At 38.5% G+C, this 15,242-nt stretch overlaps 1 protein-coding gene across 3 annotated transcripts in view; it reads right to left on the reverse strand.

Moving 5' to 3' along the window:
• COL19A1 (collagen type XIX alpha 1 chain) overlaps positions 1 to 10,970 on the reverse strand; it is a 186,942-nt gene extending 175,972 nt beyond the window's left edge. Inside the window, exons 1-3 of one of the 3 annotated variants that reach the window (XM_027713247.2) lie at positions 10,914 to 10,970; positions 9,731 to 9,903; positions 7,480 to 7,609 (exon numbers count right to left, since the gene is read on the reverse strand). In XM_027713247.2, the coding sequence (XP_027569048.2) occupies positions 7,480 to 7,573 (94 nt within the window). In that variant the 5' untranslated portion in view covers positions 7,574 to 7,609; positions 9,731 to 9,903; positions 10,914 to 10,970. Of the gene's footprint in view, positions 1 to 7,479; positions 7,610 to 8,580; positions 8,824 to 9,730; positions 9,904 to 10,913 lie in introns of those variants that run through there. The other 2 variants (XM_039388955.1, XM_027713248.2) reach the window with 2 other exon arrangements.
• Positions 10,971 to 15,242: the final 4,272 nt, after the last annotated feature.

The raw sequence follows: 15,242 nt of genomic DNA on the forward strand, positions 1-15,242 counted from the left end.
TCTGAAGTTGCTGAACAGCGAAGGTCGAGAGGCTTTCTCAAGTGTCAGTTCAACGAAAAGAGTAAGGAGTGCCCTACCATTAACCTGAAAATTATCTATATTTAAGTGTTTCATAACAGCATCCAGACAACCATTGGCATTCAAAATAGCTGTATTTGTAATCTTAAAGCATGATATTTGTCATTCATTCTGTAGTTATGTAGAAAGCATAGTATCCTTCAAAACTCTTGAGTGCTATTAAATATATTTCATTATTTGGTCTGCATTAAGAAGAACTAATTGGAAATAACTAGTAAAAGTGAAACTAGATTATATAATACAGACATAAGGACACCTCCTGATTATACGGTTAATGAAAGCTATGTCATTGTTTAAAGAACGAACCGAGTGACACTTTTTTTTTTTGTAAGATTCATTGAGTTCCACGTCCTTCACATCTACAATTACAATTACAAGTAACAATCTACAATTACAAATAACATCACAGATAAATTAGTTTACTTCTAGGGAATAAATCCTTTCTTTCCTTCAAATAGATACATAAATACAGGCATATACATGATTTTTCCTATACTGATAGATATAGTTTCACGATGAATTAGATAAAGCATATGAATTAAAAAACATAAATTCCTTTTCCCTATAAAGGATGCAGAATTGTAATGAATATTCATGTTGAAATCTCTGAAATTAAATCTTTCACCATTCTTGGTTTGCAGGGAATTTTATGTAGTGTGAAAAGCATTCACTGGATTTACATAGTAACATAGCAATTTCAATACACCATTTGATATATACACACAGTATGGGACAGAAACAGGTTCACCTTAGATACCCTTTAGTCTACAAACCTCAATCGTCAATCAGATATAAAGATTATTAAACTACAGACTTCTATATACTGCCACTCTAAAACAAGGAATGCAGTTATGGTAGATTTATGTAAGTATAGCTCTAACAAATATGTTGGTGTAAAGGAAGCCATTTTTAACTGAAGCCACAATAGCACGTCAGACATACATTGACAGAATTTTTTCTTATATCTACGTGTTTTCTAACCACGGTTTTTTTCAATATATAGATAAAGACTACAGGGCAAATTCCCTTTTTGGTTAAACTCTTGACAGTACTTAAAATAAGAGCAGACAGATATTACTTACTGCTGATTTTACCCTAAACTGATGTAGTAATCTCTAGAGAACCTGGGACACAAGTGTGCTTTGTTTTTTTTCAGCATTGACTTACATGAGGATTTAGTGTGAAAGACTAGGAATTTTTAGCTTATTCCCCACAGCCACTTTCTTCCAAATCCAAATATAGACTCAAGTCTTAATTTTTGTGTTCTTCAGATGATAGCAATGATTCCTCACATGCCACAGACTGTGGACCTATTTTTATCAGTGGCATAACAGTCACAGCATAGACAGGCCATTTGAGTGTTAGATATTTGGTTATATTCCACATCCCCCAAAGAACTGAAAGGGTTACCATGAATCTTCTGTCTCATACTGTTGATGTACTCCTTTAGTCCAATGCTGTTCTTTTTACCAGAGAGCTAAGGCAAAACTCTCAAATAATAAGACCAAACCCTCTCCATACCAAGACTGACGACTTTCATTGCTATAGATTGATGAAAATTCTTTCTAAGTTACAGCTTGTACAGTTAACCTCTTCCACAATTTTTAGTACTGCTGGAAGGTCCTTAAATTTTCTTTAGCCTAAGACAAAACAGACAGTTTGCCCATTCGGCCTGTGGGTAGCTGAATGAGAATGTCTATGTAAAGATACTCAGGAAAGGAAAAGAAACAGGCAAACCCTTACTGCTAATCCAGATATGGAAACCATGAACCTATCTGCCCTGTTAGAATACATTATTATAAAATTAATGAAATAGTAAAAAGAATGAGCTTACATTTATACACGAGATTACTCTGCACATGGTAAAACTGCATCTGTGTGGACTGAACTAAAAATTTCATATTAAAACAGTGATATCAAAGGTCAAGGTAACATATCTATAAATTAACGAGTTCACCTATCCATAAGACAAATTAGACCTTGATATTTATAAATCAATGAGTTCTACATACGAGCCTATTAATATAAAATCAACCTCATCATTTTGAAATATGTATTTATGCAGACCAAGCAGATACATCACAGACCACTGATCTTCTGTCTTTCCAGTAAAACAATAGTAAGAATTTTTTGTTTGTTTTCTAATCGAATTATGAAAAACAAAAAAAAAGGGCATTGCATCTAAAATATCTGCTGCAACATGCAATGACATATTCCTAATTCCTGGAATAATCAGGACACCTGTTGAAGGACAGTGCAACTTCCATCTAAGCACCACGCTCAGCTTTCCATTCCAAGCAAACGAGGACAGAGGAACTCTGGAGCATGCTTCAGTCTCTCTTAAAGACATCTCTTGTGTGCACTTCCTGATTATGAACCGTAACTTCCAATAAGCACTCTTGGCTTTTCCAGATCAAATGTAACCTGTAAAGGCTAGATTCACTTTGCAAGTACCTACATGCTACTTTACAATTAAATTTTATGTTCAGCTGAAGTTTTCAGCTGCCATCTAACACCACTGAAATGCACGTTGCAAGGGCACTGAAGTTTCCATCAGTAAGCATGACCAGCCTAATGAATGTTGCCAAACAGCAAAGCCCTAATATCCCATCATCCTATGTCGACTCAAACACATATTAGCCAAGTTTTGTCTCACACTTACTGGATAAAACTTCATAAATATATAGACATAGGGAACATCTTCAGAGTTTGCAACACATATGCAAATATCAGCAACAACATCCAATGAGTCCACCCCAAAGGTATTTGTACTAAAGTTAAGCAGACTCAGCTGACCTGCTTTCAAATAAGGTCAAGAATTCAGAAATCCTACATACCTGTAGCCTCAAGTATAGAGGCACCAGGAAATGAGATGTGAATTTTTTTTTTTACTCCTTTTTTACTCTGTAAACCAGATCATGTTACATTACAACATATGTGTTAATTAAGACAAGGGTAGGAAAAAGCATGACGGAGACATGATAAAGTAAAGAAGTCAACTTAAGTCTGGTGACTATTTATATGGTTATGAAAGTAACAAACAGCTTTGGCAGACAGAATTAAGAAATCCCAACTAATGGAGTTCAAGGGTTAGGATACTCATACTAGACCCTGGGAAACTCTATTTTCCCATAAGGAAGAGTAAGTAGTGAAAAACAGGACTTCATATTATTTGAGACAGCCAGCATGGTTTCATCAAGGGCTAGTCTTCATGACCAACCTAGTGGCTTTCTACAATAGAGTGACTACATCTGTGGACAAGGGAAGAGCTATGGATGTTATCTGGACTTCTGCAGGGCCTTTGACATAGTCCCTACAACATCTCTAAGTTGGAGAGATAGGGATTTGGTTTGTGGACTGCTTGGTGGATGAAGAACTGGTTGGACAGTCACATTCAGAGGATAGTGGTCAGCTGCTCAATGTCCAGATGGACATCAGTAACAAATGGTATCCCTCAGGGGTCTGTATTGGGACTAGTGTTATTTAATGTCTTCATCAATGACATAGTGGGATCCAGTGCATGCTCATCAAGTTTGCAGATTACACCAAGCTGAGTGGTGCAGTTGACACACCTGAAGGACAGGATGTCATCCAGAGGGACTTGGAGAAGCTCAACAAGTGGGCCCTTGGGAATCTCAGGAGGTTCAACAAGGTCAAGTGCAAGGTGCTGCACAATGGGTCAGGGCAATGCCCAGTATCAAAACAGGCTGTGGGATGAAGCAATTGAGAGCAGTCATGACAGAGAGGCTTTGAGAATACTTGTGAATGAAAAGCTGAAGATGAACTGACAGTGTGTGCTCATAGTCAAGAAAGCCAATTGTATTCTGGGCTGCATCAAAAGAAGCATGGCCAGCAGGTTGAAGGAGAGGATTCTGCCCCTCAGCTCTCATGAGACCCTCCCACCTGGAGGACTGCATTCAGTTCTGTGGCCCCACCATCAGAGCGACATGGACCTGCTGGAGCAGATGCAAAGGAAGGCCACAGAAATGATCAGAGGGCTGGAGCACCTCTCCTGTGAAGACAAGCCAAGAGAGTTGGGGTCATTCAGCCTTGAGAAGAGAAGGCTCCAGGGTGACCTTACTGCAGCCTTTCAGTACTTAAAGGGGGCTTGTAAGAAAGATGGGGACAGACTTTCTATCAGGGTCTGTTGTGACAGGATAAAGGGTAATAGTTTTAAACTAAAAGAGGTTAGACTTAGACTAGACTTCATGATAAGGGTGGTGAAACACTAGAATAGGTTGCCCAGAGAGGTGGTAAATGCTCCATCCCTGGAAATATTCAAGGTCAGGATGGATGGGAATATCAGAAATATGAATATATGAGAGGTACTGTAGAGTCATTATCTTGATTTTGAGAAGTATCTAGCCATACTGAAAACATTAAAACCAAAAAAGCTGAACAGATTTCCATACTTGAAACCACTCTGTATTTGGGCTAAAGTGCCTATCCAAAATTATAATCTAGAGCCTATACTTTTCACAACACATTCCATGTCAAAAGGCAATGGAAATTCACCATGCCTGACAGTCCCAGGACTTTGCTTATACTACATTTTTCATGGGTTAGCAAGTGACTTTAAAAACAGTAATTGTAAAACAAAGTTGAAAAAGAAGCAATGATCTGGGAATGAGACAGAGTATTAATATTCTTAATATAGAGCATTCTGGAATGATTAAATTAGAACTTCATGTGTCACTACAGCTCATATCCACTCTCAAAACCCAAATATTCCCAATAAGTTGACAACATGAACAAAATATTCTTGAAGTCAGATCAAAAACAGGATTGTGGAAAACTCCTGAACCCTCTCCCTCAGAGTTGCTATATTCTGTCATGAGAAGTGAGTGTTTCCTTCTGATGAACATTCAGCATAGCAAAGCTTCTGGATAGGCAAGAACTGAAAGAAATTCTTGCTGTGAATCTAACGGTTACTGGGACACTCAGAGCCTAAAGAGGACTGCTCCAAGATGATCCAGCATACTCTGTCACACTGACCTTTTTTTCAATACTGGTGGTTATTTATTACAATATTGACCCAAAGAATAAGTATATTTGGCATGCCAGCTCAGAAAGCTCTCCCCTACATATACACACAAGTTAATCCTTTCCCTAACACACTTCTTTCCCTCATCACCCTTAAATTAACTCTAATTCATACTTTTTCATGAATTTCAAAGCCATTCCTTTAGAATCAAGTAGATCAGGTGATAAATTTCAGGATGTAAATACAATAATCCCAGATTGTCTCTAAATTTGCTTTACTGGAAAGGCTTTCATATTAGCACAGTGAGAAATAAATGCTAGGCATATGTTGTTGAAGGATTGTCTAGGCAGATACTGAGGGACAGATGCTGATCCAAACAGAATTGGTGCATAGGAGAGAACAAAGACAAAAGAAAGAATGACTTAGAGTGTCTTAATGCAAGATAGGAGGAGGAAAAAAAAAAAGAGGTTAGCTATTCCTCTCTTCTTGAAGTGAGCATATTTCCAATTTGTAACAGATTCATCTGCATATAAATTATCAAACTGTAGCAAGACTACTTTGCAACACAGAGTATTCGTGTCAGCTGAGCAGGGCAGATTAACAAAAGGTTTGCAGAAAGATCTGTATTCGTTTTACTGCTGCTCCATTACGGGGTTCGTTCTTTCTCAACTCCTGCTTACTGGTCTACAAGTTGTATTTCTTTTTTGGACAGTAACCATACCTACAGACTCTAGAAGAGTCTCTTTCCCATTATCAACTTAAGGCTTCACTCTGAGCCTATTCCCTGCTGTTGCCAGAGCTGCTCAAGCTGGCAGCTATCTACTTGTTATTCCTCACCATCTGCCTGTATCTCCACAAACTGCAGAAGCATCTCTCAATTGCACACCATCAGCTATTCACAGGAGAAGTTCAATCTCTCTTCTTCTTCCTAGTGGTTCAATTGGACCCATATTTGATCCATTTGTGACAATCAGGTTAAGGAAAACTGCAACTTCACTGCTGGCTGCCTAGGCACTAACTTCTAACAGAATGTAATGCAGAGTTCAGATTCACTGTATATTAACAGTTTAATGTACCTGTCACATATGTCCAACATTTACTAAGACATATTTTCTTTATGGGGAAAAAAAGAATATAGAAGAAAAGAGAAAATTCTTCCTGGAATTTTGTTTTAACATTTTTCAAGTTTCCATTTATTCATTTATGTTGTTAGGGAACCTTCTGCACTCACATGATTTTAGCACTTTTAAAAACTTCCCTTCTGCAACTAGCCAGCTAGCAGTGACAGAAAATACAACCTATTTTGCTTTTTTCAGACAGTTGAATAGAATGATTTTACAGCTACGATGTAGGTTTGTTCTCTCACAGGGGTTAAGAATAATTCATCAGTAGAGCACTTAGCCTTGCTGCCCTAAAAATATAAGGGAAAGAAATCTTTGACTTAAATTCAGACTCTTCACAATGCATTACTCTTACCTGAGAGCCCACACATTACACTTATTATTTATTCAATATTACTACTTATAGTTTCCAGGAGTAGTAAAAGGATCATTATCCTAGTCACTGATTTTTTTAATTTCTTGGGCCTGAGTTTCGAATGTGCTATTGAAATTCAAAGTTTTTGTGTATGTATAGCTTCTATTATCTTTCATCAGATTTCTGGAAAAAACAGCATTACTAAAAGTTAAGTTACTTTTTGAAAAAAAAGTACTTCATTTAAATAACAATAAGCCTGTTCTTCTTGCCAGTAAATGTAAGAAATTTATAGAAAGTTGAGGTATGTGTGGAGGCTGAGCAATTCCAGAAAACTGACATTCCTCATGTGAGAAGCACACATGATGTGCCTTTAAGACAGAATTTACCACACCCTGGAGAGTTACTGTAGAGTTTAAGTGAAAATTCTAGATAACATGTGGACGGAGAAAGAAGAAAACAAAGAAGTATGAGAAAATTTGCAGAATATGGGTAACAGCTTTTAAGTTAGAAAATATCACTATATTCCTTTTCCCCACCAGGCACAAGGTTTTGTCTAAGATAGATACAGATAGATACAGATCTTTGAAGTATTGTTTAGGTCAGTGTGATAACTAGTCTGCTATAATAAAGCCACGTGACTTGTTCACAAAAGTTTCACAAACTTTGATTTATAATCTTGGTTTGTATGGTACAGAAAAAAAGGACAAAACAAAACTCCTAGGATCTACAACTGCCTCCAAGCACGATTCTTCCAAGCACAGGAAGGCTATTTTGAAACTGCTTCTAACCTAGGACATTCTACAAAAAAAGATTTACATTATCTTGTATAATTTTATCTCCTCATACTGTTTATTTTCCATGTGCTGTTGCTATCTGTTAGAAATTTTTCAGTACTGAGATTTATGCCTTTGGTCTGTGATGGGCAAGAAAAGTGGAAGTACCTGTCTGGTCACTCACAGCCACGGAAGTAGAAACAGGAAGGAGGAGGAAGACTGCCATACAAAGCCAAATTATGCAGGATCCAATGTAGTTCATCTCCCCCTGAACACATATGAACAATCAGCTACAAATCTGAAACAGAAAATAAGCATTTTTAGAACAGTTTCATCTTATTCTTTTCGCCTTACTCCATCAGAAAACTGCAAACAAAAATTTCTTAACTGTGAAGAGAAAGTTGCTAGCAACATTCAAGTGTATAATTTATCTGCTTAAGGAGCTACAAAAAGTCTTATGTCAATTTAGAAATAAATGACAAATATACTCCTTTTTAGTTCTTTATTGAACTTCAAAGTAACACCTTAGAAAAACTAACTCAGATATATTAGTTGTAAAGGCCCTGATTTTCCATTTAATTAGTGATTAATAATTTTATATTTCTCCCCAAATTATTTTTCAATTTTCAATATATTAGCTAAACTGGTGTCACAACACTTCCAGTGACTTTGAAGACTACTACTGCTGAAGTAGTCTTCAAATTGAACAAAGAACAACATGCAGTTGGTTCAGTTTAAGCACAACAGAAACCAAAATATGCTGTTTCTTTACCTTGCAAAATATGCAAGCAGCCTATATTTAATTGCCACTTAAAATCTCACAAATGTACAGTCTGGCTTCAAGAACATAGCTTTTATTGTTCAGCTTTTCTTCTAAGTCAACTGTGACGCATAGATACACGCAGATTTAATGACACACAGAAAATGGCAAATATTATTCTAATCTAATTCTAATCTAATCATTTTCTGTAAGAAAAGTAAAACACATAACTAAGATGCAATTTTTATAATTATTTTCACAGGGCACCTTATTCATCATCAGAGCTATTCTGTCAGTCACATGCACTGACAGCAACTACACCATCATTAACTTTTCCAGCCTCCCCACCAGCAGCGAAGCCAATATATGTTCAAATAACATTATCATTTAATTTCCTGCACCTGCTTTGCAAGCAGGCATCGGGAATTCACTAGAGCTGCCGCTTCAGAGGACTCGTTTTTTGAAGGGCTCTAACAACCAGCATCACCACCCCCTTGCTGCCGCCGCACCTCCAGGCTTGGTGCCCTCCCGCCGGGGGCTCCGGAGGCTCCGCTCCCTCGCTCAGCTGGCGCTCCGGAGCCCACGGGGCGCCTGTGGAGCGACCCGAGCCCTCGGCAGCTCAGATTTTAACTCGGCAGTGCCGGCAGCTTCATTTCTCTCGGATCGAGCCGGGTTTGCCGGAGGGAAGGTCCAGCACTCCAGGCGGAAAGGCAAGCGGACAGCTTGGGCGGCGGGGCTGGGCGAGGAGCCCGAGCAGCGCCCCCGCCCCGCAGCCGGAGCTCGCTCTCTGAGCTCTCGGCTCCGCGCCCCCGGCCCCGCTGTCGGGCCCCCCCGCCGCCCCCGCCCCGTCTCCCCGGACCCTCCTGCGGCGCCGGGAGCGGCCGGCCCGGGCGAGCCGAGCGAGGGGCAGCGCCCGCCGACGCTTCCTATGCGGCCCCGGGGCGGAGCGGAGCCAGGATCTCGCTCGGGCCGGCGGCGCCGGCGGGCGGGGGAGACCCGGTGCCGCCGGGCGCTGCCGCGGGGCCGCGCCGGCACCTGCACGGGGCCGCAGGTGAGGGGCCGCCGCGGGCGGGAGCGGGCCGGGGTCGGCAGCGCTGGTGCCAGCCCGGCGGGACGCGCCCCTCGGCATCCCCGATGCTGCGCGGCGCGGTGCCTCCTCCTCGGAGGGCACTCGCTGCCGCAGCTCACTCACCGGCGTGTTCGACTAACTGCGTGCAGGCCACCCGGTACGCGAGCTAATTACAAGGGCACACACTAATAGGTAGGTTTTTAAATGTAAATACATGCACAGTCAGAATTGTGGCAATTTGCAACAGTTTAATCAGTTTTGTAAATTACTGCTAATTTAATAGGGCTGTTTCTATTAGCATATCTTTGCATATACCTATAGTCACCCACTAACATGTACAATGTATTTACAGAGTCATGAGAAGCATACTATAGCATAGGCTGATTGCAGTGCATTAAAAACTTACAGTGTACATCATGTTTATACAAAACATAGTTAATATTAGCAGTGATAAACTTAAATGGTTATTTTGGAAAACAAAAACCCACGAACAAAACCACCACAAAACAAGCCAGGAATAGTGTAGTATGTGTGTATGTGTGCACATGTGATATGTTTAGAGAATTGACTACAAATAATGAGTTGCTTACCTTTAATGTTTATATTATTCTGTCCCCCGGAAGCACTGAAAATGCCTGTACAGAGCTGCTGTAGTGCTGAGGAGTTGCTGGAGTAAGTCTCCAAAGAGTGGTAGAGGGGGATGCAGCTCTGTCCTTATTAGTCTCATACAGTGTGACCCTCCCACTCAGTGAGCAAGAATACTCTGCAAGAAAGGACAAACAGCCACCCAGACACAGATTCTACATAATCATATGTGTATATCCCAAGACAGGTAACAATGTAAGAAATGGTTTTTTTTAATTCTTCCTACTACCTCCCCCAAAAAAACAGTGCACCACAGTTCCATAAATTAGACTGCCATGGGATGAATGCATGAATGAAAGAGTATCTGGTTTCTAGTTGTAAAGAATCAATTATGTACATTAGCACACTGGAAGAAACTAGCTTTTATCCTTTAAGTGTAAGCATACGTCATTAATTTTATATACTTGATCATAAATTTAAAAATCAGCCACTTAAGAAACCAAGAAGTACACCTGTTTATGGCACTGATGCTGCAATGCTCAGCGAATTACTGACATTTGCTTTGCCTTTTAAAATCTATAATTTACAAACCTGAGTGTTCTTACACTTGTAATATTTTCTGTCTGTGATGAAACAGTGAGACTGAGCGCTGCTACTGGCTCTTATCTGAATGTGCCAAACTGCACTTTTGTCAGGTTCTCCAAGTGTGCTTGTGGCAGTTTTCTGAATTGCATTTTAAAGATGTAAACCAGATAGAAGGACGGAGAGGACTGGAATGACTAGAAATAGATACACAGAAGACAGAGAGTAGAGCTTTAAGTAAACATATCTCATTTATGCATATCCAAGACATATTTTAGCTTTTTCTAGTAGAATCGTTCTGACAGGGGAAAAAAACTGAAGATGGTCATATGAGAATTTATCAGCTTAACATCAATTTAGCCAAATGGTCTTCAGGTCAGAAAATTCATAGGATAAACTTTTTTCCACTCCCAATCCCCATATCCCAAACCCTCCCACACACCCACCAGATTTTGGAAAGTGTTTCCTCATTTCAATTGAGATAGCTAGCCAGGATAACCAACAAATCACATGGAAAGACATAATTATCTTTCTGGTTTGAATTTCAAAACAGTTGTTGTTCTTCCCAACTTAGAATCACAAGAGAAAGATGAAATTGCAGCTTACATACACATCTGCTGGGGTGCTTTATTCCACAGCTTTGCCACAGACTTGTGGTGTAACTTTAGGCAAGTCACACTTCTTGCTTGCTCATTCTGTAAATTATAGAAAGTAAAGCTGTCTTACCTCACAGAGTGAGGGACAAGAGCCCAATCCCACAGCTGAAAAATCATCAGAGCACTTTCCTTCCCCTTCAGACTGTTCACTTGATAAAGGCTTCAGTGTTGAGCCCTAATTCTCTGTTTCAAGCAGAGTTGTGAGATCCTCAGTTGAAAGACCTTTTGTAAAACCTCTACCCCTAGTGAAAGGCATAATCATTTTTGCTTTGAAAGGAACTGTATTTCTCATTGCTCTTTCAAGCTACAAAATTCTAAAAAATATTTTTTTTTACTTAATTTACATGTCCTAATTACCTGGATTCATCTGTGTTACATGAATATAAATGGTCTCATTAATTTCAGTCACTGTAAGTTCTGAATTAGGTAAACATTTTAATTGCATAACAGTTGCACATACAATCAGTTCATTCTTTAAAGAAATATTTCTGTCTGTCAAAATTTCAGTATTGCTTGAAGGTCCAGATCCAAATAAGGTCTTCTTTTTCTATGAAGCAATAATGAAACATAATTCCTAAACCAAGGGTGTTGCTTCACTTACCAAGATATTGATACTACAAATAGAAAATTAAATACCTTATTTGGACCATGTCAACTTTAAAGAACACTCCACATCTGCATGAAAGTAGTAAGTAGAAGAATTAGAAACTGCTACAACCTTCCCTGACTAACATATACACTTCCTGTACTCTGGGCCAGATCTTCAACTAAACAGGATTATTCTAGTTCACACAAATCAAAGGAATTACTGTGATTTATACTAGTTGAGAAGGTCAACGCTAGGGACTGCCACCATACATGTTTATGGACAACACTGTTCACGTTAATAAATACAGTTTGAATGACTAGTCATGTGAAACTTGGGAACAAGAAAAACCTTACTCTTTAAAAACCCCTGTCATGACCCCCCAAAAAATAATAAGCAAAGCCACAACTGGCAAAACATCTCTTGTTACCATAAACAGCTTAAAAATTCCAAACACCTGTACGCTTGTTCACCTGGTTACTGATGCGCTCCAGAGAAAAATTTTCTATAGATTGTCGTCTTTTCTTTGTATCCGGGGAGCTGAAGCACCTGAAGACAATGGATGACATCCCATGTTATCTTTGAGGTAACATGGTTTTCCAGCTATCTCAGAGTTTAGCTAAAAGACATAGAAGACAGGATTAGATCTGGATCCAGGCAAGAGCCAAGGCAAATACACCAAGAAACAGGAAGAAGAGAAATTTAGGTTTGAAGCCATACTTAGCACAGACATGCAGAGAATGTTCCATCTCCCGCACCAAGGGGGAACTGCTCCACTGAACAGCTTTTACTACGACTGCAGTTGCAGGCAGGATTCAGGGGGAAAAGGTGAGAGAATCTCTGGCAAAGGTACTGACTTACTTTGTAGAAAATTTTTCTTTATTGCTAACACTCATTTTCACTCTTCCGTCACGATTAGAATATCCAAACCAGCCAAGCAGCATATTCGCTCTGTCTGTGCAGTGCTAACAGATTTGTCTCCATCTCATTAGATCCACGTTTTAAACTTGTGTTGCTTACGACAATGCATGTGCAGGAATGAAGCTGTAAACTTGGAAAAAACTCTCTAAGAGCAGCAGTATCCTACTTGAAAAGAATTTTGTAAAAGGAGATTAATTTGAAACGCCCCTTACCACGCTATTTCCCACTGAATGTGGAGCTTAGTATTTCTGTTCTGTTGTATAAGCCCTTATGTGGTGTTGTTCCTCGCCAGATGATCCTTTCTGCCCTCTGCAAGATTTGTCGGTCACGACAACTGCATTCCATTGAAGCAATTAAAATATAAATGCTTTTAAATACACGAGACTGAACTATAGTGAACTTAGACAAAACAGGTGGAATCCCAGCCCTGGGGAAGTTAATGGAAATTTTAACATTGATGTAAATGGAGCAAAAATGTCACTCAAATGAGGGCACTTTGGCAAAAATTACATCAAAAAGGAATTATTTATAAGCATGTGCACATGTACTAAGCACTGCTAAGCAGCAAAGCCAACAGAAAAACTGGATGTCACTTCATTTCTTCTATAGGAGATGAAAAGAGGAAAAAACCCGAACTGTAACTTCTTTTTCTGCATACTTAGGAAGCACTCAGTTTTTGAGTAAAGGGGCCAAAAATTACTCAAAAAAAAAAAAAAAAAAAGCAGAGAGAATACTTATCACTATACTTTGGTGGTATTTGTTGTCTTGGCTCAAGTATTTTCTCCACTCTTTGGCACTTTACAAAATGTCTTAAAATCAGCAATTGCTAATAAGTGTAATGGTATGGCAACCAAAAAAAAAAAAATTATGTTCTTTATCTTCAATTCCAATGTCACTGATAAACCCCATCTCAAAAAAAAAATAATGTGGCATTGTATCATTCACAATGTTTAGCTGCATCTGGTCCTAATATGTTTCATATTTTTAATAGTGACATTTTAATTCAAAATATATAAATTTCAAAGTAAATAAATCAACCTTTTGATATATTGCTTATATTTACCAGTTGCAAACATGCCAACAGCTGTTATCATATGCTTTGTAAAGTATTCCTTACCATTCCAGAAAAATACATTTCTCTGCATATACTACTCTTTAAGTGTTCAAAAATTCAGTTAAGTTATTCAAACCTGAAATACAGCTGGATTTGTAGAATTTGGTAAAACATCAGTCCGGGCTTAGAGAAACAATGCTAAGATTAATAGTGTCAAAATATGTATGTCCTTAATATATTAAAAGGCATGCTTTACTTTGTCTTCCGATGAATAAATTCATATATAGAGAGAGCCATATTACAAACAGCTTGCCACAAGTTCTATTGCTTCATGAACCACACAAAGACATAGACAATTAAATAATTGAAAAATAACATTTACCACTGTTGTTCTTTCTTTTCCTGCTTTCGTATGGAATCCATCCTAACTGTAACACAAGAAATATGTGCCTTTTGATGGCTTTCCTACTGTACAAGAAAAAAAGTAAGTGGTCAAACACCTGATTAGGGGAGAGAAAAGCTGAAAGGCGATTTTCCGAAACAAGTCAAAGCACAACTTCTGGCTTGTGTTAGACTAAAGTATCCATATGTCTTTAAAAGTCATTACACATAATGAAAAGATCAAAGCCAGGTTTTAGGTTTTGCTGGGAAGTACAGGTGCTTGCCCAATACTTCTGTATGAATATGTTAAAATCCTACACACAGTCTGAAAACATCTTTAAATCAGTGCAATATATTAATTTAAAATTTATATGATGCAAATATTAGGAAAAGGAAGGTGAAGAGCAAAGGAAAGGTATCACCAAAATTTAAGATCCTATAAAAAGACTAGGTTGTATAAGCCCTACAGGCTTAATGGCCAACTTTATTTCAGATCAGAAGGCTGAATATTCTGTGCCTGTTTTCTGTCTGTCTCCTACTGCTCTGTCCTTTCTAGCCAGCTAATTTGCCCAAATGTTATTTACAAACGGAATACTACAATGATAAATAACCCACTTATACATCTAGTTATGAATAGTTTCAAATTTTCAGAAAATAACTTCTAGAAATTTGCCTGTGCAAGACTAACTAATACGTATGACCATCAGTTTTATCAACATAGTAGCTACAATTATATTAACACATCCAGAACCCTGAGTTCATGCAGAGCTATTTACCATTATGCTATTTTCATGCTCAATTTCAATACCGTCAAACAACATAAAAATGAAATAATAAAATGACAAGTATTTTATTAATATTTATTGATGAATAAATAGGCACAATAATCAGGAAAGTCATATTAAAGTCCATAGTTAATCTGTATCTCTGCATCCACATACTTTATTTGCCTCTCATCTAGGAGTAAATATTCTCAGGATTTAACTATTATACTTTTAAGTAAGTAGTTTTACAGATTTATGTAAGCTTGATGTCTGCCTAGAGCTATCTAGTTATGATCTCAGATGTGAAAGAACTATGAATTCAATAGCATCTAAAAGGCTGCAGTTCATAGTGAGACAGAAGTACATACAAAAAAAAGAAAAAAAACAACCCTGGCTGCCACATGCTTTCTAAACCAGCCTACTGGCCTCTACATATCGCAACTCAACATCCTACGTCACCCTGTGTTTATATGTATTTTTGGGAGCTGACGATTTGAGTACTAATAGAAAATGACAGTCAAAAGGATGAACCTATCAGACTGTGTTTGCATGACTGTATGTTTATGCATGGCG

Source organism: Pipra filicauda, unplaced genomic scaffold, assembly GCF_003945595.2.
Source record: "Pipra filicauda isolate LSUMZ 115617 unplaced genomic scaffold, ASM394559v2 scaffold123_size2130275_pilon, whole genome shotgun sequence".
NCBI classification, from domain to species: domain Eukaryota; kingdom Metazoa; phylum Chordata; class Aves; order Passeriformes; family Pipridae; genus Pipra; species Pipra filicauda.